Here is a 24,767-nt window from a genome sequence, read left to right on the forward strand (position 1 = left end):
CCCATTTCCTAAGTCCACCTCCTGGTCCTTTTCTGATTCATGGGCCCGGGCCCCCAAGGCTCACAGAGCTGAGGGCGGTGTGCGTGTGTAAAGCTAAGATGCCCATCACAGCCTGTCTCTCTGTTCCACTGGCTTCTCTGTCCACGTTCTGTGATGTCCATCTTGTCTCCCGCTGTGTTTTTATTTCTGTTCCCTAAATGCCCCTGCAGCCTCATTCTGTGTTGGTATGTCGTTGTTGGGCCACGTGGACAAGTGCATGCTTGGATTTGGAAAGGTTTTCACTCTGTTCTGGGCTTTGTCTGTGCCATGTTTGCTGAGTTTCTCTTCCCTCCCCTTTGAAATACTGTTAGACATTATATGTTCTGTGTCTACAAGGTATAAATCAGATTTGTGGCCACGAGGGCAACATATATGAAGTCTCTTTGAAAGGAATCTTTGCTCTTCTGCCATAGAAATTATTTGCTCTGATGCAAATAGTTGACACTTGCTGAAGAAAACCATAATGCTTATTGAAACTTGAGATAAGAACCAGCAATCCTGAAACTCTGTCGTGAAATTCTAGATGCTGCCAACTTTAAGGTCCCCTCAAAATACTCATTTGTATTTTGGAATATAAGCACCTAGAGTCCAGAGTACCAGGCAACAACACTCCAGCAGGTGCCCCCAGCAGGCACATACACAGCCAGTTTGATTTACTTGTCTTAGGATTTGAACCTTGGGTTCTCAGGATACCAAAAAGAAGATTGAAGATGAGGACAGAGCATTTGAATTTGTTAAGTACAGTAAGAATCCTGCAAGTGATTGATCTCCCACAACGGAAAAATCGGCTTAGAAAGCTGCTGCGGAAGGAGCTAAAAATGAAAGCAAAGAAATATATAGACACAGCAGCTTCTCATCACAGTAGCTAAGATCACTAACAGCTGAGAGTCAGCCAGTACAAGGAGGGACTTATTTAAGGAACAAAATGGCTATGAATGTGATAGATGCAATATTCTATGACATATACACTAGTATATTATCTTTACACAGTGTCTGCATTTCCAGGCCGATGAGGATGATGATGGTAATATCCTCTGTATATGATCCTTCATCTGACACCATATATATTCCTTTGCCTAAGTAGTGCACTGGGCGTAAAAATAATGTCTCCGTTATTTCCTTCCAGAACGGAGTTAAGGTTTCATCACTTCAAGATAGGGTGTTTAACTTAGAAAAAGAAAAGAGGACTTACCTTGCGAATTTTGCTTTTTCTTTTAAAATGCCAAAAAATGGGGGCGCCTGGTTGCCTCAGTTCATTAAGCATCCAACTCTTGATTTCAGCTCAAGGTCGTGAGTTCAAGCTCCGAGTTGGGCTCCACACTGGGCATGGAGCCTACTTTAAGAAAAAATGCCAAAAATGTTTAATGCCTTTGGTATTTCAGAGGCTAAGCATTTGGTACCTAGCAACAATTACTCTGAGACCTCGTTCCCAATGAGCCATTATGATGTGTGGAAATCGTGTTGTGTAGAATCCCTTCGATGGCTGCGTTGTTAGGGCTCTCTGCCTTGCGCTTTAAAAATGTTTTGTAGGAGGTTTTAATTGATTCTAGCATTAAATCTACTTATAAGGACTTGAACATAGTCGTGAGGTGTTTGGGTTTTTTTTAAAGCAACGAGAAAGGGCAGTGGTTGCTGAAATAGGCAGCCAAATAAAGAACTATACCCAATAAGAGATAGCATTGAGCCAGAATTCACCCATCGGAAATTCGACAGTCACTCCCCAGCCTTTGAGAATCGTCACCCTGATGATCTGAGAAGCAGTGGGCTCCAGTTGCCACTTGCCAGCCAAGCATCTCCATGATAGATTTTTAATACTTGGGCAAATGCTAATTCTAATAACCTTAAACCTTTGCGTCCCGTCTGTGCCGGTATTTTAGTGTGCGCATGCCCCTGGCTCATAAGCATCCAAACAGATTTAATAGAGTTTCATCCGATTGGATGTTATCACCAAAACCTGTGAGAGCGTTTCCCTGAGATGTCTAAGGTTCTTCTACAAGTACAAGAAGGGTAGAGTTGAAGGGCAGAGAGCGGCGTGGCTCAGAAGCAAGGAGCAGCCAGTGTTCAGGATACGCAGAAAGAGTCTTCAGAAGACAACCTCAAATAAGGCAAGAAAAGCTGTCTTTCCAGACCTTCTTTTGAGAACAGCTCTGAAGTGAGACAGTTAAATTGGGGCTATCGAGGATCTAGTGGGAAAGTTATAAAAAGGGGGTGCCATTGTGACCCTGTCCCTCAATACTACCGTCTGGCTGCCTTTATTCCAGAGCACTCTGGGGTTTAATCCTGCAGGGGTGCTTACTAAATTCGGCCGTTCATAGCTCAAGAATTCATGGGTAGGCTGTTTCGGTCATTCGTTCGCAGACATTTTTAAGGCACCTGGTCTTGGCCAGGCACCGTGCTGAGCACAGAAAGATGAATGAGACCTAGTTCTAATTCAGCCTTAGATTTAAAACAGGATGTACTTCTGCGTGTAAACCACATTCTTCCTTCCCCTGCTTGCCTCTCCCTGTGTCTTTTCACTTTTTTCAGATGTGAGCTAGTTATTTCTCATTAGAAGAGTGATGATAAATCAAATAACTTTTGTAAAAATTAGCCTTTTAATAGATCTGCAGTTTGGGGTGAAGCATCGTAATTTTTAGAAGCTAATATCTGATTTAAATAGTAAAGTCTGCATTCTAATGTATTGGGAGCTAGACGTGAAACTGACTCTTGAGGAAGAAAGCTTCAGAACACGATAACCAAAAACCTGGAATCTGAATTGAAGCCAGCACCAAGCTTAAATCTCATTTGGAAGATCTTGCTGCATATTCAGCTCTGGTTACCTAAAAATACACATATTGAGAAATTAAAGCTCTAATAAGCGTGTTATTTTAAAAACTCCAGCAAGTGGTGTCTTTTATACTTTGTGGGCCAGATTTAGAGCAGCTTGGTTTACTTGAAGAATCAGCTCGTGCTCTGTTTTCTAAAGATTTACGATTTATTTCATATTGTTAGCATTATTTGATAGATAAATTATACTGTATCAAAACTTACAGCTTTTGTGCTTCAAAGGGCACTATCAGGATAGTGAAAGACAGTTCACAGAATGAGAGGAAATGTTTGCAAGTCCTCTATCTATCTGATAAGGGACTTGTATCCAGCATGTATAAGAAAGTCTTCTAACTCAGGAACAAAAGTAATCGCATAATAGTTCATTAACTTTTGATAGTCCCCTACACCTTCTGGTGTATTCTTGGGGCAGCTGTTTTCTCAGACAGGAGGTAGGAGGACAGTTTAGGGCAATAGCTGATCTCTGACAGTTCAGTGCAGGCCTCAGTTCTTCCTGGTGGGAAGGGAGTTTGCAGCCAAGTGCCAGCAAGCTTTTCTAGCCCCTTCCCTCTTCTCTCCTCCAAGAACACCTTGCTGTCCAGCCACAGTGGCCAAGCCTGTTGTTCCTACACACCATGGCCCTTCCTTCCTGAGGACATTCAAGCCCTCTAGAATCTAGGCCTGCTCACCTCTCAGCCCACCCACCCACCTGGCATACTTACTCCCTGATGCCCTGCCCAGTGTAACATCTTAGCTTTCTGCAAGAGTTCCACCTGAGCAAGCCTGTCTGTGTGGTAGTCTGTCTCCTCACGCCCCCCTCACAGGCAGGGCTGACTTCTCATTTATCTCCATGTCCTCAGTCATAGCTCAGTGCCAGCCGGGGTAGGTGTCCAGGTAGGTTTCACAGATGGAATGTTGGACTGGGAGGAGCCTCAGTGGAGCCTTGGAGGAAGCAGGTGGAGAGAGATATAAGCGGTCCCCAAGTCCCCGGGAGAAGGGGCTCTGACTGTAGGGTGTGTATTGCACAGTGAGGAGGCAGAACCATGTGTCGCAAGTGTAGACACTTTGCATTGCTAAGGGGAGGGACTGGGTGACCACGCAGGTTCCCAGACAGACGTAGCCTTGCATTCAGAGAAATCTGTTCCACTCGCCAGCCTCTGCCATCGTGCCTGGAAGTGACTGTATTTGGGCTCGCATATCCCACCCGTTCACATGCTTGGGATTTAATGGTCTGATAACTGATCCTGAATCATTAGCAAGTGACCTTCCATGACCCTTAACGTACTTTCCATCTAATCAGTTTGCTGCTAGCTCACGGCCTTCAACCGCATGCCATTGGAATGACGCATCCTACCGCTAGCTGCTTTTAACCCAGTTCCACTCGAACTCAAGTCTCTCTTGCGGAAAACTAAACCTTATATCACCTTGTGAGCCAAGTTGATAAATTGAGTTTGTTTCTTTTGTTTCTCTTTTTGGATGTACCTCCTTCCAGTTTGTTTTGAATTTTTATTATGCTTGCTTTGTTTTCTTTATTGCTGTCCCTTCTCTTATTTTGTTTTCTCCATTCTTCTCATTGGAGGCAATGAGCCGTCCAGCGGCCGGAACTCCCCTCTCCCTTACCGGCCAGACAGTCGTCCTCTCACTCCAACCTATGCTCAGGCCCCTAAACATTTCCATGTTCCAGGTAGGAGCTGACACGGTCTTTGTCTGGGTGTCCTGTCACGGTGTAGAATGTAGCCCTGTTACCTGTCTCGTCTCATTCCTCACGCTGTCTGCATCGGGATGCACACAGTCGACAAACCCTAAATTGCACGATCTGACCCACGGGGCCTTTCAGAAGTTTGGGGTGTGAAATGCCAAGGATTATATAGAAGGTTTAAGTTTTCTCAAAATTTTTTGAAGGGAGGTGGGAAACAGAGAGTGAAGGAAGGAGAATTGAGTTGCACTGTTTTGTTTTTGCTGAGATTTTAATTTTACGTGTATATGAGTGCCCTCCGAACGTGTCACTCTGTGGTTTGGTGTCATTGACTGATTATCACAATGGCAATCTAGTTACCTTCTCATCCTAAAGAATGAACCACAGCATCACTCAAGAGTACTTTCATTTTTTCCTGTTTGTCTCCAGTGTGGAGATTCTTTCTATGGACTTTTCAGAGAGGTATAAAATGGGATCAATTGGTTGGTCCTTCTGCTGTGTATAACCAACTACTAACTTCTTAGCCCACAAAGATATCTTGCAATTTAGGCTGGTGCTGTAAGCTTTGCTGAAGTCATAAGCATTTGCTATCGCGGTACAAATAGTAATTTGCCATCAAGAACTAGAAAACTCAGAACCCATCAATATCTTCGTGTTTAGGGTCAACTCCATTTTTGAGGGCAAGATTGGCCATCAGAGGTCACAATATTTTTCCCCCCATTGGAAGTATATTATTTTGTTTCTTTGAAGCTACTGGAAGTGGTTTAATAAATTACCCATAATGTTAGTATTAGGACACATATTTGGAATCTGTAATAGTTTTTTTCTTTTGCATTCCAAACTTACCTAATAAAACAGAGGAAAGTTCAGTGAGATTCATACCGCTGAGATAGAACTGCTTTTTAAAATAAAGCCTCACTGAACCTTGAAAATCAGTGTTGCACATTTGCAACTTTTCTGCATGAAGAATGCCCCCACCAAGATACCGTGCCCAAGATTTGGGGGAAACAGACCTTTTGAAATTTCCTGAGTTTGTAGTCAGAGCGAAACTGTAGCATTATCAAATGGGGTCCTGTATAAATAAATGAATAATAATATTTGGCATCTCTTTTCCTTTCTTTCTTTTTTTAATAATTTGACCTATATTAAGTTAGGATTCTCTCAAACATCTGTCAGCACATCAGACTAGCTTTGCACATAAAAACTGTTTTCTATGTTTTAAAAAACTGCTCTTAATTATATTACATTGCTTTCCACTGTTCCACTCATTAGTTGAAAAGTAAATTGAGCCCCTGGTATCTACTGGGAACTCAATTTCTAGACAGTAGCAATTTGGGGATCTTCCCCAAACTGGTTATGTCTTCCTCACCACTAGAGTCCCTGCACTGCTTCCATTTCTTCCTGTTTTAATCCCACTTTTAGTGAAGTGTGTATTTGCAATAAATGGCTCATGAATAAGTTACATCTCTATATATTCTAAAATGTATTACAAAGGATTCCATATCACTTGTCTGTAGTAATTCACTCATTCCTGGAACAACAACTTCCAGTAAGTTCAATCTTTGTAATACAAAAGTTAACCTTCCGGGTTGTTTTTGTTCAAGAGTCTTCGGTTTGGTTTGCCTCTGGGTTGATCTGTTTTTTCCCATCGCTGAAACCGGTTCCCATAATCACACACCTTTGCTTTTCATTTCCACAGATCAAGGGATCAACATTTACCGAAAACCACCCATCTACAAACAGCATGGTAAAACTCGCTTTCCTCCGCGTAGCTTTTAACTAGCGGTGCCCGCTGAACCCTTTACTGTCCTCTGAAAGGCTTCTCTGCTGCTGCTTTTGAGAATCAAACTGGGGCACCCAGCGTATTATGCCTTCATGGTTTCCTAAGATGCAGTGATTGTGAGATTGGTTTTCCTAGAAAGAAACACTTAGCTTGGTTAGGAAGCTCCCAGTAATTCACAAACACTTTTTTTTTTTACCATCAAATAATTTAACCAACTCTATAATAATTTGGATAAGCTTCTAATTAGTTTAATTAAAATGGTGAAGGTCAGCTACCTAGAAAAATTAACTGGACTAAGCCTATATCAACTTGACTGTCCAATTCCCCGGTTTCCTGTGGGCTTGCAGATGTCTATGCCTTGTGGTGGAATGGACAGGACACACTCCAAGAACCAAGGACCTAGCCCTGGTCCCAGCCCTTTCCCTCGATGGTTCTATATCATGGACACAATTTCTCTGTCCCTCAGTTTTCTCCTAGGCAACAATCAGTGAGTTAGGCCAGCTTGTTTCTTGAAATTCCTACAAATTAAAATCCCTAACATGGATTTATCATTGTGTTTTCCTTTTCTGGAAATACGGAATTTTTAAACCCAGGAAATCACATTACCCTATTAGGTAAATCACATTTCCCTCCACCATTATCAGGTCTCTATAGATTAGGTGCCGTAAATGGTTGTGAACAGATAGAAAGCCAAGACCGGTCTTCAGGTGATTTCAGAAAATTATACACAAAATGTGCCCGGAAATTTGAAGGCTGCCTTTAAGATACCTAGTCGACGTTAATACGTCCTTAAGGATTAGGACGACATGAAAAGCAAAGAAAGTTGAAAATGCACAAGGAAAAAAAAATTAGGCCAACATTCTAGGGGGAAAAAAACAATGTACGTACTGGTACGTAATGGTTCTAGAACTGTGATTTGTTTTTCTCTCTCTCTCTTTTTTTAAGATTTTACACCATGTGCTTGCTTTTTTTAAGTTTGTTAACATTGTTTTTGTTTGTTTTTTTATGGTTTAATGTCTTCTCACCCACTCATTAACATGTGAATGTTTACTGACTTCACCAATTCTAATGCGTAAGTACTGTTTGAAGTCATGCTTTTTTTTTTTTCTCTAAATTTACGAATGAGACTCCAAGAGTTTGGTTTATCAATGTAGAAACTGTTTTTATTACTTAAATCTCTAAGGCCCTGCCTCTCTAAACAAAAATAATCAAATAATTTAGATTTAAAGAGAGTAGATAGTGTTAGCTTATTTATTTGAAAGAGACTGGCTTTTTTTCCTGAAATGTGCTCTGACTTGACTCTTTCTTTGTCATCATTAAGGGTAGCTCGGTCAGAGTTTCTTCCCAAGGGACATTGTGCAAAAGAGCAATTCCATGGGCTAGAGCTAGACGGACACCAAAAGCTGGTATCCATGCCCCAATGCATTTGGAAAATGCTAGATTTATTAAAAGTCACACTTTTTTTTTGTAATGCAGAACGTCTCCGTCTTTAATGTGCTAACACATGTTGTCCTTCTTAAGAAGAGGATGTGGTTTGTAGTGTTTTCCAAGCCGAATTTTTATGTCAGAGAAACACTACTCTGTGCTTGGCCAAGACTTCACCCCTTATGAGTCTGTAGGGTGACCTTGGTCAAGTCGCTTCAGGGAGTCGCTTCAACGAGACCCAGAAGGTATACTACAAGAATTCGAGCTGAGGATTCAAAAAAATTATTTCCAGATTTTAAAATATGTGAACCGGGGAGGGGGGGAGGTTTTTTTTAAAGCATTCTAACTCTATTTTGAAATGTTTAGTAACATCCCAGGCCAGTCTTCCACATTAGCCAGAATTAGGGTCTGACCATTAAACCTGGTTTGTTTGTTCCAGCTCTGTGATCAGATTTGGAGCTCTAAGCCAGGGACTCCTCTAAGCAGAGCCGTTAAGAACCCTGTGAACTAAGGCCCTTGCTAGCCTGGCTTTTATTGTTTTAAAGTTGGATGACTCACTTGTATGTGCAGACCCTTGAGGAAAACAAGGAGTGTTTTGCATACATAAGGCGCCATGTTGAATTCCTACAAGCTGAGAGCGGATTTTCCCATTGCCATTTCCCTTAGGACTCAAGACACATATATAATACACAAGGATTAGAATGAACTGGACAGATAGCTGAAATGAACAGACACAAATACACAAAGAGACAAAGCCCTCTTCTGATTAACAGCTACAGTCAAGTGACAGTGTCATGTTTTTAACTTAGTTCTTTAATTTCCAATTACTAATTCAAATTTCTAATTACTGTTGAAGAGTGTTTTCTGATGGAACTTTCTGTGATGACGGAAATGTTCTACCGTTGTGCTTCCAATATGGTAGCCACGAATCACGTGTGGCTACTGAGCACTTAAAATGTATCCAGTGCAGCCGAGGAACAAAATTTTAATTTTACTCATTTGTTTCATTTAATTTTCTTAACTGAAATTTAAGTAGCCACGTGTCACTAGAGCTAATGTCGGACAGCCCAGCTCTGGAACAAGGTATTTCAGATGTCGAATGAAGTTCTGCTTCCGACAGAACATGAGGAAAATGAGTTGGCACTAGGCACCACTGAGTGGCTGGGCAGTTGATACTGATTATAAACAGCTTTCTGGAGTTGAAATTTTTGCCAGAAAACAAGAAAACTGTGTAAGTGGGTTGTACCACCATGGCCTTGCAGACCGATAGCTAAGCTCCCCCTGATTCCCACCTAGATGCAGCTGCCTTGGCAGCCCAGAGCAAGTCTTCAGAAGATATCATCAAGTTTTCCAAGTTCCCAGCAGCCCAGGCTCCAGACCCCAGCGAGATACCAAAGATTGAGACGGACCACTGGCCCGGTCCCCCCTCACTTGCTGGCGTAGGTATGCAACTGCGATAGCGAAGCCCCGTGGACAAATTGGTAGGAGATAACAAAGTGAAATGCTTCAACATATGCAAGAAAGTATGTCCTGTCGTAAAGACTTTTAAGAAAAGTATGACGAGGGCTAGAGGAAAGCGCTGAGTGTGTATTCGCATGTGTGCAAAATGCTTCAGAATTACAAAAGCCCAATCACCAGAGCCTTGCACTAACCAACCCACGGAGAGGCAGACAGAGCTGGTCTAAAACGATTGATTGGCCTGGACTCTCAAGAGTCGTTACTGCAAAATCAGTGACTCTTGAAACTGTTGAACCAAAGCCTCCTGCCAAGAGCATCATTCTGTGTCATTAGCGTCTGGTGGGAGGATGTATTGAGCGCCCACAGAGGCGTGACTTCTTTCAGTTAAACTTGTTTTAGACTACTTCTGGGTTGTAATTACAGTTCTCTTAACAACCAGTCTTAATACAGGAGCCCTTGCACCTTTCTTGCGAGATCACGTTCTCCGTCACGCAGAAGGGCTGACCAGAGTCGTGGGTGCTCTGAGATACTCCTTGTGTGAAGTTGTGTGATTTTCCATCTATCATTGCCATGAATTCTGTGCTAAGATGTCACATATGAGCTGTCTCATTCTTTGCTTTGAACCACAAATCTATGCTTTCGAACTGTGTCTGTGTTTTAATGTTTTGTTGGTTGTGAAATCATTTGGCCTAAAAAGTGGCATTAGCAAACTCAGAAGCTAATACTGAAAATTGAGTGAGTCAGCTTTACAAAGATATAACTATCTCATCACATTTCTGTTGACAACCTTTTAAAAAAGGCCTTCAATTTTCCAAATTTCCAAATTTTCTTCATCACGATTTTTCTGATCATTTTCTGGAATAACTTTTTACAAACAGTGTAAGTGGAGTTTAAAGCAATCCATATTTATAGAAATACTTGAAGGAAAATCTACCTCCCTGGGTTTATGATTCACAAGTACTCTATATATTATGTTGACTTAAGATTATCTGATTCTTATAAACTTGTGTCTTTTAGTTTTCATTAGTAGAGATTAAAGAGAGAGCATTCACAATGACATTTATGATTTTAGGGACTAAGAATCAGTCATCAGCTTTTCTCCGCCAGACTATGCCCTGAAGGCTGTTGCTGGGGCCTTTTGGGTTCCTAGTTTGGTCTTGCTGCTTTGTGGGGACATAAACAGCTAAATTTAGGGGAAAGGAAGAATTAGTATTTTGTTGTTAAAATCCTCGTCCCTAAATGGTTTAAAGCTTTTGGGTTCCAAAATGAAGAAAAATTCTGGCCCATTAATCAAAATGATAAAAACTGAGACCATTAGTTCAAGTTTATTTTGATTAGATTAGCAAGCTTTCCTGTTTCCTCCCACAGCCAGATTAATCCAAGCAACTTAGGAAAAACAATAATTATCTTAATTTTACAACCATTCAGACAGATTCCTCCCTTTCACTCCTTGACTCCCCTTTTCCAAGAAGCTTAAAAACTATAAATGATCTGCTAGATTGGAGTAAAATAACTCATTTTTAGCTGTCTTAACACTATTCATTGACCCATTAGTATAAAACTCTTTTGTGACCGTTTTTTCAAAGGATTGAGGGAAAGAAACATTAGAGACTTCATCTCTTAAAAGAAAAATAAAAGCATGCTCGTTAACGAATTTATTAAGGGCAGAAGATAGGGTGACCGTTATGAGGACAAGTCTAAATATTCAGAAAAAGAGAAAACTAGAAGATCGCAAAACGTGTCACAAGAGAGTGACTGTCTTACCTGTTTGATGGTATGTACGTGATTTTGGGTTCCTCCCTGTTTGAAAGCTGACCTCAGGGACACCTGAAGAATAACTCTAGACACCCCTCCCCCTTAGTACAAAGGGCTCTGGCCCGTGGGATGACTTAGACCGAATCATAAGGGCACACGGAGTTCTAATGGAGCAGGTCAGTTGTTAGGAGGCCAAAATTCATGCCTTACCGTGTCCTACGTTGAACTGGCCTAAAGCACGAAACCCACCAGTAGGACCGAATTGGTGGTAGGCTCTTTTTGCCTCGTGGTGTTCACGAACGTTAAAGACCACTGCTGATTTTGCCAGCCGGACAAGTTGAGCACAGGTGGGCTAGTCCCTTAGGATTCCCTTGCCGTGGGGCTAACGTGAGAAGTTGTCTTTGCTGTGGAATTAGGAGCCGACATGAGACGCAGATCTAGCGGCAGAGAGGAAGACGAGGAGGAGCTTCTGAGGCGCCGGCAGCTGCAAGAAGAGCAATTAATGAAGGTTTGTCCTTAAACTACTTTGCTGCGGTCTTCAGTTCAGTTCCATAGATCTGGATTTTTTGAATGGATACCGTGGGCGAGCCGCCGAGTGAATGAGAGGCCATCGAGCCCTCCAAGGGCTGGAAATCCAGTAGGCAATAGAAGACAGGCCTCTTGTGACCTTAAGGCAGGGTACTTAGTAGTTAGTGGGTTCCAGAAGAGATGGCCTGGAAGCTGGAGGTCAGAGGGACATGGAATGTTCGAGCTTCTGCAAGGAGAGCCAGCCTAGCCTGCATGGGGTATGTGTGTGCAGTGCGTGTGTCGAAAGGGCCAGATGGAGCCAAGCTGTTCGCCCACCTGCTCCGACACCTGCCTTCCCTCGTGCAGGCTCTGCTGAAGGGATTTCGCTGGGATTGAGTATTTCTCCCAGGCTTTCCTCAGGACTTGTAGGACCTTGTATGTCTGTCTGGGCTAGGAGGGAGGGGATAAAATGGACGGCCACCAAGACATCCTCATTCTACCCCCCCTCCCCCACAGCATCCTGGAAGACCAAAAGAAGGATAGTCCATTATAGCCTGGGGTAGAGGGAGCTAGGACATTGTATACTCTCCCACCAATAAGGGACTGATGAATCCCTTCACAGGACATTTTCCAAGTATGCTTAATCATATGGGAAATGCACATGATACTACTTATATGGAGGGAGAGAATAGAAATTTTCATTTATAGCATAAGCCTAGTTTTGTGTGATATGTGCACAGAAAAATGCTGGATGGATATAAATCAAAATGTAAATGGTGGTTATCTCTGAGGGGTGGATTACGGGTTACTCTTCTTTCCTTCTAGATTTTCTAAAGTCTGTGCGATGAGCATATATTACTCTTGTTTTCTTGTTTTCAAACAAATCAATGTAATTTCCTTTTAAAGGATACTATCCCCAGACTCCCCTTTGCACATCAAAAATTTCCACACAGTCACACATGCCTCCTGAGATCACCTTCTGGCACGTTGGGGAGGGCAAAGGAGGGAGATTCTTCCGACATTCTTCTGACATGGAGCTTGGCCTAGGGAAATGGTGTCGTGACATGAAAAAGGCTGAGAGGAGTTCAAGGTCCAAAACCTGGCCAATCCCATGAGGAGCCACCAGGCTCTGGCTCTGTATGCATCCAGTCCACTCCACAGTCAGGAACCTCTTGCAAGACCTTCTAAAACGGAAACTGCCATTCTGACAGTAATTGTGGGCTTCACCTCATCTTTCTTTGCCATAGCTCAACTCAGGCCTGGGGCAGTTGATACTGAAAGAGGAGATGGAGAAGGAGAGCCGGGAGAGGTCCCTGACAGCCAGTCGCTATGATTCTCCCATCAACTCAGGTGAGCAGCAGGCCCATCACCTTCTCCCAGCCAAGAGCTAGCTACCTGCCTGCAGGGAGCCTGTCTGGACTATTCCAGGAGAAGGAGGGCCATTTCTGGTGGAACCTACCAAGTGTTCTACGTGAACGGAAGTATGGGAAACCCACTGTATGTCAGCTTAGCTTATAAGGATGCCATAGTTCTTCCTTCAACGTATATTTTCTTCATGTTGGAGATGGGGGAGCCATTGGAGGGTCCTGAAGGTCAGTTCAGAATATTCATCTTAGAGGGACTCAGCAAAAGGAAATCCTTATAGAGAACAGAATGCTTTGGAGCATTTGGAGAGATGGGTGTATCTCTTATATCTGTAATATATGGAACACACACACATACATGTATTTATATATATCAAATTAAAAGTAAACGTGAAGAAAAAGCTTAGTCATTGAGAGGTCTAGCTCAGGCAAGGAAGGAAGGTACATGATCAGGATTTTCTGTCTTTAGGGTTTTTACACTCTGCTGAGAAGGGAAGACATCCATACATGCAGAAGTAACCACGGGTCGTATCTTACCCTGGAAAGGGTCTCAGACTTTCTAAACCCGTGCACTTTCACTTTCAGTTCCTATTACCTTATTTCCATTAGAGCAGAGCCATGATTTTTGGTTCAGGGAACTCAGTTTCGCAGAGGAGACTTCATAACAATTGATTAAATTGGTTCATCCTTTTAATCTAGAACACAATATGGCAATGTGAATCAAGAACCTTATAGTTCATTTCATTTTGACTCTTCTCTTACAAAGAGAGAGGGGGAGGGAGAGACAATAGAGTGCTTTTTGATTGTAGAGAACCTGAACAACATTTTCAAAATATTATGATTTACATTCAGATATTCAGTAAAAGAGCTGAAGACCAAGAGTGTTGTTTTTGACACTTGAAGATTATTTATACATTGGGCTGAAATAGTCTATCAGTATATTTTGCCCTGCTTATATTTGTCATAAGCCAGTTCTCTCTTCACCCACAAGATTTCTTCTCCCATGTTGAGCTAGTGCATAATTTTCCCTCCTGAAGGTTCTTTATTTTTTTTAAAAGATTTTATGTATTTATTTGAGAGAGAGAAAGCAAGAGACAGAGCACGAACGGACGGAGAGGGACAAAGGGAAAGGGAGAAGCAGCCTCCCTGCTGAGCAGGGAGCCTGATGGTGGGCCTCGATCTCAGAACCCTGAGATCATGAGCCAAAGGCAGATGCTTTACCGACTGAGCCACACAGGTGCCCCTTGAAGGTTCTTTAAAAGTGTGTTTAGGGGTGCCTGGGTGGCTCAGGGGCGCCTGGGTGGCTCAGTCGTTAAGCGTCTGCCTTCGGTTCAGGGCGTGATCCTGGAGTTCTGGGATCCAGTCCCATATCAGGCTCCTCTGCTATGAGCCTGCTTCTTCTTCTCCCACTCCCCCTGCTGTGTTCCCTCTCTCGCTGGCTGTCTCTCTCTCTCTGTCAAATAAATAAATAAAATCTTTTTTTTAAAAAGTGTGTTTAGTGTTTACTACATGCAAGCATTTTTGCTAGACATTGTTCCATTTATTTTTATAACATGCCAATGAAGTAGGTGATATTATTATTCCCATTTTGTTGATCAGGAGACAGAGGTAGGAAGGTTAAGTCACTTACCCAATGTCACATTATTCCTAACTAGCAAAACTAGGATTCAGGAGTCCAAGCATTACAACCCCAGAGCCCTCATGCTGAACCAGAATGCCCTGCTACCTCTCCTTGATGCCTCACTGCCATTGATCTTGGATTTGGTGGCTTACTAATCTTGAGAGCTCCTTCTGATCATGTAGCTCTGTTCTGTTAGAATATATAGCGCGAGTCAAGAAACAAAGAGTTACAAAGATTAAATTTCATGCCAAGGTATGAAGTTGTAGAGCCAGAATCCAAGTCTAGATCTGCTCCCCCCAGAGCTCTGAAGCTTGTGTAATGTCATGCTGTTGGTTAGTGGGATGTCCTATCCCATGCCTCCCAGCCGCTCAACTGGGGTGAGCCAGGAGAGCAGGACAACATACACAGTTGGCCTTCAGGTCAGTTATTGCCACCATACCAACTGCAGCATGAGCTTATGCATCCAGATGGCCCTGGCTTCAAATCATTGCTTAGCTATTTACAAGGTGAGTGACCATGGACAAGGTACTTAACTTCTGTTAGCCCCTATTTCTTCTCCTATAAAATGGAAATGATATCATAGTGCTGTTAGGGTTGTATCGAGGATTTGGAGGTAAAGCAGTGCCAAGCACCTCTTCCTTCCTTCTCCACCCATTTTCTCTATCACCCAAATGTGGTGGCCTTTCATGAACATTAGAGCCCAATATTATTTGGGTTATTTTTTTCTATTTTTCCGTCTGCTCTTCAGTAAGGTAGAGGATGCATTGCCAGTTTCATTAGAGAATTGGGCTTCTGGGGACACCTGACTGGCTCAGGTATTGGTAGAGCATGCAACTCTTGATCTTGGGGTCATGAGTTCAGGTATTGGTAGAGCATGCAACTCTTGATCTTGGGATCATGAGTTCGAGCCCCACGTTGGGGGTAGAGTTTACTTTAAAAAAAAAAGGCTATTAAGAATTGGACTTCTGATTTCCTTTTTTACCTTTTCTCATTTAGCTTCACGTGTTCTGTCATCTAAAACCTCATCGCTCCCAGGCTATGGAAAAAATGGGCTTCACCGGGTAAGATTTTTCAATTAATTGTTCCTGAGTTGATTCCCTCTTCAGTCCTGGTTGAAGTGCTGATATGCTGTCTGAATATGTCCGATAATATGACCTCAGTATTAGAATATAATGAAAATTGTAATTCCCCTGGAGAGTTACTTTGAGTTACAGGCAAAAAATATATATATTTCTATTGAGAGAAAGAGAAATTGACTTTAGATGGAAGAATAGCCTGTGTAAGCTTGTGGGGAGACTACATTAATTAATTGTGTGGCAATATTTCCACAATCAAGCTAAGAGTAGTGACTTGAGTCCTTATCTCTGCTATAAAAAGATATGGGAAAGTTTGTTGCTATCGCCCTCCCCAAAAAGCATAGAACAAATACAGTTGTGCTGTGTGGAGAAACGTGTTTTTACTTATTGGCAAAAGAGAACTTGCTTACCCAGCACCTGCTGGGATTGGATGCACTGCAGAAGACAAAGAGATTTCGTAAGAATAGAAGACACATAATGAAGATCCAGGAATTCAGCTTGGAAAGAATTCTGAGGATTTTGTAAATCCTTTCTTCCTTTTCACCTGACTCCAAAGCCATCGCTCTGGAGTAGATTGTCTAATGATGTGTTCTTTCTCGTTTTCAGCCTGTTTCCACAGACTTTGCTCAGTACAACAGCTATGGGGATGTCAGCGGGGGAGTGCGAGGTAAGGCCCGTGTGCCTGGGCTCCTGACTGACTGGCTGAGCTTAAGATGAAGCTGTGCAGATTGGCTGGTTCATGCTGTCTGACAGCCAAAAGCCGGATCACAGCTAGCCTCTGTGAGCTTGTGGAGCACGTATTAAAGTCACAAGGTGGGAGACAGTCCAAGGTGGTGGAGGAGTAGGAAAACTTAGTTTCGTCATGTCCCAGGAATTCACCTAGATAGCTATCAAATCATTCTGAACACCTGCAAAAGCAACCGGATATCTAAGAAAATAATATCTGCAATTCTACAAATAGAAAAGTGGCCACTTTCTACAAGAATGACAAGACAGAAAGACTTACCTCAGAGAAGAGAGCAAGAGGCAGTACTGACTGCCAGGGACCTGATCAGTATGGATATAAGTAAGACGTCAGAACTAGAGTTCAGAATAATGATTATAAAGATATTAGCTGGGCTTGAAAAAGCATAGAAGACACTAGAGAAGCCCTTTCTGGAGAAATAAAAGAACTAAAATATAATCAACTCGAAATAAAAAAGGCTAGCAATGCGATGCAATCAAAAATGAAGGCTCTACTGGGATAAATGAAGCAGAAGAGAGAATTAATGGTACAATAGACGAAATGATGGAGAATAAAAAAGCTGAGAAAAAGAGAGATAAACAACTGCTGGATCATGAGGGGGGAATTCAAGAGATAAGTGATACCATAAAGCAAAACAATATTAGAATAATTGGGATCTCAGAAGAAGAGGAAGGAGAGAGGGGGGCATAAGGTATATTGGAGCAAATTATAGCAGAGAACTTCCCTAATCTGGGGAAGGAGGCAGGCACTCAAGTCCAGGAGGCACAGAGAACCCCCTCAAAATCAATAAAAATAAGTCAACACCTCAACATATAATAGTGAAACTTGCAAATCTCAGAGACAAACAGAAAATCCTGAAAGCAGCTCGGGATGGTAGGTCCATAACCTACAAGGGTAGAAACATTAGACTGGCAGAAGACCTATTCCCAGAGACCTGGTAGGCCAGAAAAGTCTGGCATGATACATTCAGGGTGGTAAATGAGAAAAATATGCAGCCAAGAATACTTTATCCAGCTTTCATTCAAAATAGAAGGAGAGCTTAAAAGCTTCCAGGACAAACAGAAACTAAAAGAATTTGTGATCACTAAACCAGCCCTGCAAGAAATATTAAAGGGGATCCTTTAAGTGAAGAGAGAGCCCAAAAGTAACATAGACGAGAAAGAAACAAGACAATATAAACAGTGATTTTACAGATAATACAATGGCACTAAATTCATATCTTTAAATAGTTACTCTGAATGTAAATGAGCTAAATGCCCCAATTAAAAGACACAGGGTATCAGACTAGAAAAAAAAAAAGCAAGACTCATCAATACGCTGTCTGCAAAAGACTCATTTTAGACCCAAAGACGCCTCCAGATTGAAAGTGAGAGGGTGGAAAACCATTCATCATACTAATGGACATCAAAAGAAAGCTGAGGTAGCAATCCTTATATCAAACAAATTAGATTTTAAACCAAAGACTATAATAAAAGATGAGGAAGGGGGCGCCTGGGTGGCACAGCGGTTAAGTGTCTGCCTTCGGCTCAGGGCGTGATCCTGGCGTTCTGGGATCGAGCCCCACATCGGGCTCCTCCGCTATGAGCCTGCTTCTTCCTCTCCTACTCCCCCTGCTTGTGTTCCCTCTCTCGCTGGCTGTCTCTATCTCTGTCAAATAAATAAATAAAATCTTTAAAAAAAAAAAAAAAAAGATGAGGAAGGATACTATATCATAGTTAAAGAGTCTATCCAACAAGAAGATCTAACAACTGTAAATATTTATGCCCCTAACATGGGAGCAGCCAATTATATTAATTAATAACAAAATTAAAGAAATGCATTGATAATACAATAATAGTAGGAGACTTTAACACCCCACTCATTGCAATGGACAGATCATCTAAGCAGAACATCAATAAGGAAACAAGAGCCTTGAATGACACACTGAACCAGATGGACTTCATAGATACATTCAGAACATTCCATCCTAAAGCAACAGAATACACATTCTTCTCAAGTGCACATGGAACATTCTCCAGAATAGATTGCGTACTAGGTCACAAATCAGGTCTTAACTGGTACCAAAAGACTGGGATCGTTCCCTGCATATTTTCAGACCACAAAGCTTTGAAAGTTGAACTCAATCACAAGATGAAATTTGGAAAGAACTCAAATATAGGGAGGTTAAATAGCATCCTACTAAAGAATGAATGGGTCACCCAGGAAATTAAAGAAGAATTTTAAAAATTCATGGAATCAAATGAAAATGAAAACACAACTATTCAAAACCTTTGGGATGCAGCAAAGGCAGTCCTAAGAGGGAAGTATATAGCAATACAAGCCTTTCTCAAGGGCTCAGATACACAACCTAACCTTACACCTAAAGGAGCTGGAGAAAGAACAGCAAATACAGCCTAAACCCAGCAGAAGAGAATTAGTAAAGATTAGAGCAGAAATCAATGAAATGGAAACCAAAAGAACAGTAGAACAGATCAACGAAACTACGAGCTGTTTCTTTGAAAGAATTAAGATCGATAAACCCCTGGCCAGACTTATCAAAAAAGAGAGAGAGAGAGAAAGGACCCAAAAAAATAAAATTATGAATGTAAGAGGAGAGATCACAACCCAACACTGAAGAAATACAAACAATTGTAAGAACATATCATGAGCAATTATATGCCAACAAATTAGGCAATCTGGAAGAATTGGATGCATTCCTAGATAAATATAAACTGCCAAAACCAAAATAGGAAGAAATAGAAAACCTGAACAGACCTATAACCAGCAAGGAAATTGAAGCAGTAATTAAAAATCTCCCAACAAACAAGAGTCCAGGACCAGATGGCTTCCCATGGGAATTCTACCAAACATTTAAGGAGGAATTCATACCTATTCTTCTGGAGCTGTTTCAAAAAATAGAAAGGGAAGGAAAACTTCCAAACTTTCTATGAGGCCAGAATTACCTTGATCCCAAAGCCAGACAGAGGCCTCGCAAAATAGGAGAATTACAAACCAATATCCCTAATGAACACAGATGCAAAAATTCTCACGAAGATACTAGCCAATAGGATTCAGCAGTACATTTACACAGAAGACACAGACATGACCAAGTAGGATTTATTCCTGAGCTGCAAGGGTGGTTCAGCATCCAGAAATCAATCAGTGTGATACACTACATTAATAAAAGAAAGGGCAAGAACCATATGATCCTCTCAATAGATGCCGAAAAAGCATTTGACAAAGTACAGCATCCCCTTTCTTGATGAAAACTCTTCACAGGATAGGGATAGAGGGAATGTACCTCAATACCATAAAAGCCATCTATGAAAAATACACAGCGAGTGTCATTTTCAATGAGGAAACACTGAGAGCTTTTCTCCTAAGGTCAGGAACAGGACAGGGATGCCCACTATCACCACTGTTGTTCAACATAGTACTGGCAGTCCTAGCCTCAGCAATCAGGCAACAAAAATGAATGAATGAATGAATGAATGAATGAATGGCATCCGAATCGACAGAGAAGAATTCAAACTCTCACTCTTTGCAGATGACATGATACTGTATGTGGAAAAACCAAAGACTCCAACCCAAAATTTCTAGAACTCATACAGGAATTCAGCAAAGTGGCACGGTATAAAATCAATGCACAGAAGTCAGTTGCATTTCTATACACCAACAATGAGACAGAAGAAAGTAGTCGATCCCATTTACAGTTGCACCAAAAACCATAAGGCACCTAGAAATAAACCTAACCAAAGAGGCAAAGGATCTGTACTCAGAAAACTATAGAACACTCATGAAAGATATTAAGGAAGACACAAAGAAATGGAAAAATAGTCCATACTCATGGATTGGAAGAACAAATATTGTTAAGATGCCTGTGCCATCTAGAGCAGTCTATACAGTCACTGCAATCCCTATCAAAATACCATCAACTTTTTTCACAGTGCTGGAACAAATAATACTAAAATTTGTATGGAACCAGAAAAGACCCCGAATAGCCAAAGGAATGTTGAAAAAGAAACCAAAGCTGGTGGCATCACAATTCCAGACTTCAAGCTCTATTACAAAACTGTAATCATCAAGACAGTATGGTACTGGCATAAAAACAGACACATCAATGAATGGAACAGAAAAGACAGCCCAGAAATGGACCCTCAACTCTTAAGAACTGTGGTCAACTGATCTTCGACAAAGCAGGAAAGAATATCCAATGGAAAAAAGACAGTCTCTTCAACAAATGGTGTTGGAAAAATTGTACAGCCACATGCAGAAGAATGAAACTGGACCATTTTTCTTACACCACACACAAAAATAGACCCAAAATGGATGAAAGACCTAAATGTGAGACAGGAATCTGTCAAAATCCTAGAGGGCAACAGGCAGCAACCCCTGTGACCTCGGCCACAGCATCTTGCTAGACACATCTCCAAAGGCAAGGGAAACAGAGGCAACTTTATTAAGATAAAAAGCTTTTGCACAGCAAAGGAAGCAGTCGACAAAACGAAACGATAACCGACAGAATGGGAGAAGATATTTGCAAATGTCTTATCAGATAAAGGACTAGTATCCAAAATCTATAAAGAACTTATCAAACTCAACACCCAAAGAACAAATAATCCAATCAAGAAGTGAGCAAAAGACACAAACAGACATTTCTCCAAGGAAGACCTACAAATGGCCAACAGACACATGAAAAAATGTTCAACATCATCAGTCAGCATCAGGGAAATACAAATCAAAACCACAATGAGATACCACCTCACACCTGTCAGAATGGCTACAATTAAGTCAGGAAATGACAGATGTTGGCAAGGATGCGGAGAAAGGGGAACCCTCCTACACTGTTTTTAGGAATGCAAACTGGTGCAGCCACTCTGGAAAACAGTATGGAAGTTCTAAAAAAGTTGAAAATAGAGCTACCCTATGACCCAGCAATTGCACTACTAGGTATTTACCCCAAAGATACAAATATAGTGATCTGAAGGGGCACCTGCACCCCAATGATTATAGCAGCAATGTCCACAATAGCCAAACTGTGGAAAGAGCCCAGATGTCCATTGAGAGATGAATGAATAAAGAAGATGTGGTGTATATATACATACAATGGATTACTTCTCAGCCATCAAAAAAATGAAATCTTGCCATTTGCAATGACATGGATGGAACTAGAGGGTATTATGCTAAGCAAAATAAGTCAGAGAAAAAGACAATTATCATATGATCTCACTCATGTGGAATTTAAGAAACAAAACAGGATCATAGGGAGGAAAAAATAATACAAGATGAAATCAGAGAGGGAGACAAACCATAAGAGAGACTCCTAATCATAGGAAACAGGGTTGCTGGAGGGGAGGGAGGTGGGGGAATGGGGTAACTGGGTGATGTAAACAGCACTGGGTATTATATAAGTCCAATGAATCACTGACCTCTACTTCTGAAGCTAATAATACATTATATGTTAATTAACTGAATTTAAATAAAAAATCAATTAATTTAAAAAAAATCGAAAAGGGTCTCTACTGAAATGAGACCATGAGAAGCAGGGCGTGTAAGAATGAATTCATTGCTCCTGCCGTGTGTTGAGGGCTCGATGAGAGAGATATCTAGTGATACAGCGTGCCCGAAGCAAGACGTAGCCCGGCTGTCAGGAATGCCCATGACTGAGTAAGAGACAGGGACAGGTTGGGGTGAGGGGAGAGAAGCTTCCAGTGATGCCTGCTGGAAATCAGAGAAGGCAGAAATACTTTCAGGGTGTCAGGGAAAGCTTTCATGAGGAAAGGGCATTTTAACTGATCACTGCAACTGGAGCAGGTGTTTCCTGGCTGTCGGGAGATCGGGAGGTAGTGTGGACAAAGACCCCCACAGAGGGGGATGTGGTGTGTTGGAGAATGTCTGGGGAACTGCAGTAGGATATGGTATGTTAATATTTCCATGTTTTTCTATGATCTTTCCCTTCTGATATTTTCTTTTTCTTTCTTTCTAGACTACCAGGTATGGAACACCGTCTCTCCCAAGTTGGCCACACCAGCAAAACAACCATGGCCCAATGCAGACATGGGTTGCTGATCCAGGGAAGGATTTCTGTTGAGAAGATCCTTATTTGGGTTGATCTGTCTGGTTCATTGGTCCATAGATGTGAGGAGCCATGAGGATCGGGCATGCCTCATGCCAACGTCAAGCTGGCCCCGCAGGCCTTGGGGTTGTGGCATAAACCAGGCGAGGTGTCGGGGTGGGGGGGACACTTGCTCTGACCCAGTCCTCTCTGGGGTGAAAATGGACCAACATCAAGGGTCTGCTCAAATAGTTTTGCCTTTTAGTCATAACTGCTCAGTTACTTTTGGTCCTCCCCTCCTCCTGTGGTCCCACATGAAAAGAAACTCTTGTCTTGGCCAAGAGGAAAGAGATGCTCTGGTACCATTCCTTTTTTTCCTGGACTCTAAACCTTACAAAATTATGGTGGAGAATGAGAAAAGGGAAAAAATGCAAAGAAAAGGAAGAGTAAAATAAGAACAAAATCACCGAGTTGGCACTTTTTTGGTAGACCATATACTTTCATGTGTGGATTCTAAATTAGGAATTAGTCCGTAGTTAGTAAGCCAGGATCTGTCCCCAGCTTGATGATGAAAGAGCAGTATTCCCAGTATTCCTGCTTTCATGCAGCAAGGATCTCATTTTGAAAAATGTGTGGTGATTAAGATGACACATCTACAAAACTGAGGATTTGAGGCCCAAACAGGGAGTTTGGGGAGGCCCAGAGTCCCCCCCACAGCTCGCCATGCTGCCACGTGTTCTTCCTTAAACCAGCTTTTCTGTTGCAGACTCTCCCAGATGGCCACATGTCTGGGACGAGAATGGATCGAGGGGTATCAATGCCCAACATGTTGGAACCAAAGGCAAGTGCAGCCGTTCTCTCTGCTCTCACATGGGGACAGCAAACCGGGCATGATCCTGAAGAGATTTGGCTAGATTCTCTCTTTCCACCATTCTCAGTGTTGAGGCCCTCTTGCTTCCAGGCTGATGCATTAGACAGGCCATGTCACAAAGTACCTGGACACTCCCCTCATCTTGTCACACTGAGTCAACAGGTTTAAGTCCTCGCAGGGTGTGGTCCTGCTTGTTCACAGTGAAGCATCAGCACACCTCTCATAGCTGTGAGCTTAGTACTCACTTGGCCCCTGCCGCAAGCACCACGAGGCATGCCCAGTGCTAAGTGGGGCAGCTGCCAACTACTCCAGATAGGGTGACCAAGACATCCCATTTGCCCAGGACTTTCCCAGTGTTAGCACTGAAAGTCTAGCATTCCAGAACCTTCTCAGTCCCGGGCCAACTGGGATGGTTGGTTACCCAAGCTCCAGACCACCCTGAAACTCCGGAGGGGTCTAAGTCTGTGCTCCCTAGGGACCATGACTGGGGCTTATTTCAGTGTCCTCCACCAGAACACTGCTTCTCGGTCTGCCTGTTTCTGTGAAATCATGAGCCTCTCATGGAACAAGACTGGTGAACCCTGCAGAGGTACCCTGGCCATATAAACCGTGTTCCTATCATTTTACTTCTAATTTTTACCTTTACCCCCAAGACATAGTAAGTTTGTATTTTTTCACTCAACAAAGCCCTCCAGAGGCACAGTGCTACATGAGACATGGTAAGTTGAGGAAATGTGTAAGAACTGGTCCCTGTCCACGGGATACGTGAGGAACACCCATCACTCAGATACCGGAATTATAATGTCTTAGAAGCTTATCTTGGGAATACTAAATTTTAGGTAGATTCTGCTTGTTAATAAAATAGCAGTGTTCTAGAAGAGGTGTTTTCTTTGCTCCTCAGATATTTCCGTATGAAATGCTGATGGTGACCAACAGAGGGCGCAACAAAATCCTGAGAGAGGTGGACAGAACCAGGCTGGAGGTAAACTCTAACTAACCAGTGCCAACCGCAGATCCCCACGCATTTCCCCCAGCTTTCTCCTAAGAAATGTTTCAATGAAGGCAAAAAAAAAAAAACACAATGAAAAGAATCAACCTCATATGGTAGGTAGAACTAAGATAACGGGATTGAAAACCCGAATAATACACCTTTTACGAGATCAGCCTACATGTGTGGTAAAGCCCAGAAGATGAGCCAGGAGACACGGTGTGATTTTAGTTGTGTTCTGCGGAAGCTTGATTATGGCTGGTTTTGTAGAATGGAATCCCGTCCCCCTTCACATATCCCAGAGCCTGGGTTGAGCTCGTTGAGAGAGAGAAGGAAGTGCTCAGTAAAGAGGTTTGCCCTGGACAAGTTTGCCTCTTGGCTGTTCCACGTTGCTCGCTGCAGGGTTATCTGGGTGCACATACTCAAGACCTCCTTAGACACGCAAGGCTGATCATACTTTTCCATCTGAGTGATTTTAATTAAGAAAAACTCTGGCTGCCAGTCTCATAAAGAAGCATTACTTTTCCCTGACAAAAGGCAGTACCTTGTATGTGAAGTCAGTCTGGCACAGAGAATAAAGGCTCCACTATCCTAAGGGAA

The 24,767-nt window shown here is 42.2% G+C and overlaps 1 protein-coding gene across 6 annotated transcripts in view; it reads left to right on the forward strand.

Annotated features, from left to right (window-relative positions):
• The window catches only part of LOC103657401 (actin-binding LIM protein 1), an 88,114-nt gene that overhangs the window by 57,884 nt on the left and 5,463 nt on the right, over window positions 1-24,767 (forward strand). The window contains exons 8-17 of one of the 6 annotated variants that reach the window (XM_040624491.1): window positions 4,424-4,528; window positions 6,240-6,287; window positions 9,045-9,191; window positions 11,378-11,469; window positions 12,716-12,818; window positions 15,450-15,514; window positions 16,136-16,196; window positions 22,240-22,247; window positions 23,075-23,149; window positions 24,081-24,161. In XM_040624491.1, the coding sequence (XP_040480425.1) occupies window positions 4,424-4,528; window positions 6,240-6,287; window positions 9,045-9,191; window positions 11,378-11,469; window positions 12,716-12,818; window positions 15,450-15,514; window positions 16,136-16,196; window positions 22,240-22,247; window positions 23,075-23,149; window positions 24,081-24,161 (785 nt within the window). The remainder of the gene's footprint in view (window positions 1-4,423; window positions 4,529-6,239; window positions 6,288-9,044; window positions 9,192-11,377; window positions 11,470-12,715; window positions 12,819-15,449; window positions 15,515-16,135; window positions 16,197-22,239; window positions 22,248-23,074; window positions 23,150-24,080; window positions 24,162-24,767) is intronic. The other 5 variants (XM_040624492.1, XM_040624495.1, XM_040624493.1 and 2 more) reach the window with 5 other exon arrangements.

The sequence above is a fragment of the Ursus maritimus genome, unplaced genomic scaffold (assembly GCF_017311325.1).
Source record: "Ursus maritimus isolate PB19 unplaced genomic scaffold, ASM1731132v1 scaffold_7, whole genome shotgun sequence".
Taxonomy (NCBI): domain Eukaryota; kingdom Metazoa; phylum Chordata; class Mammalia; order Carnivora; family Ursidae; genus Ursus; species Ursus maritimus.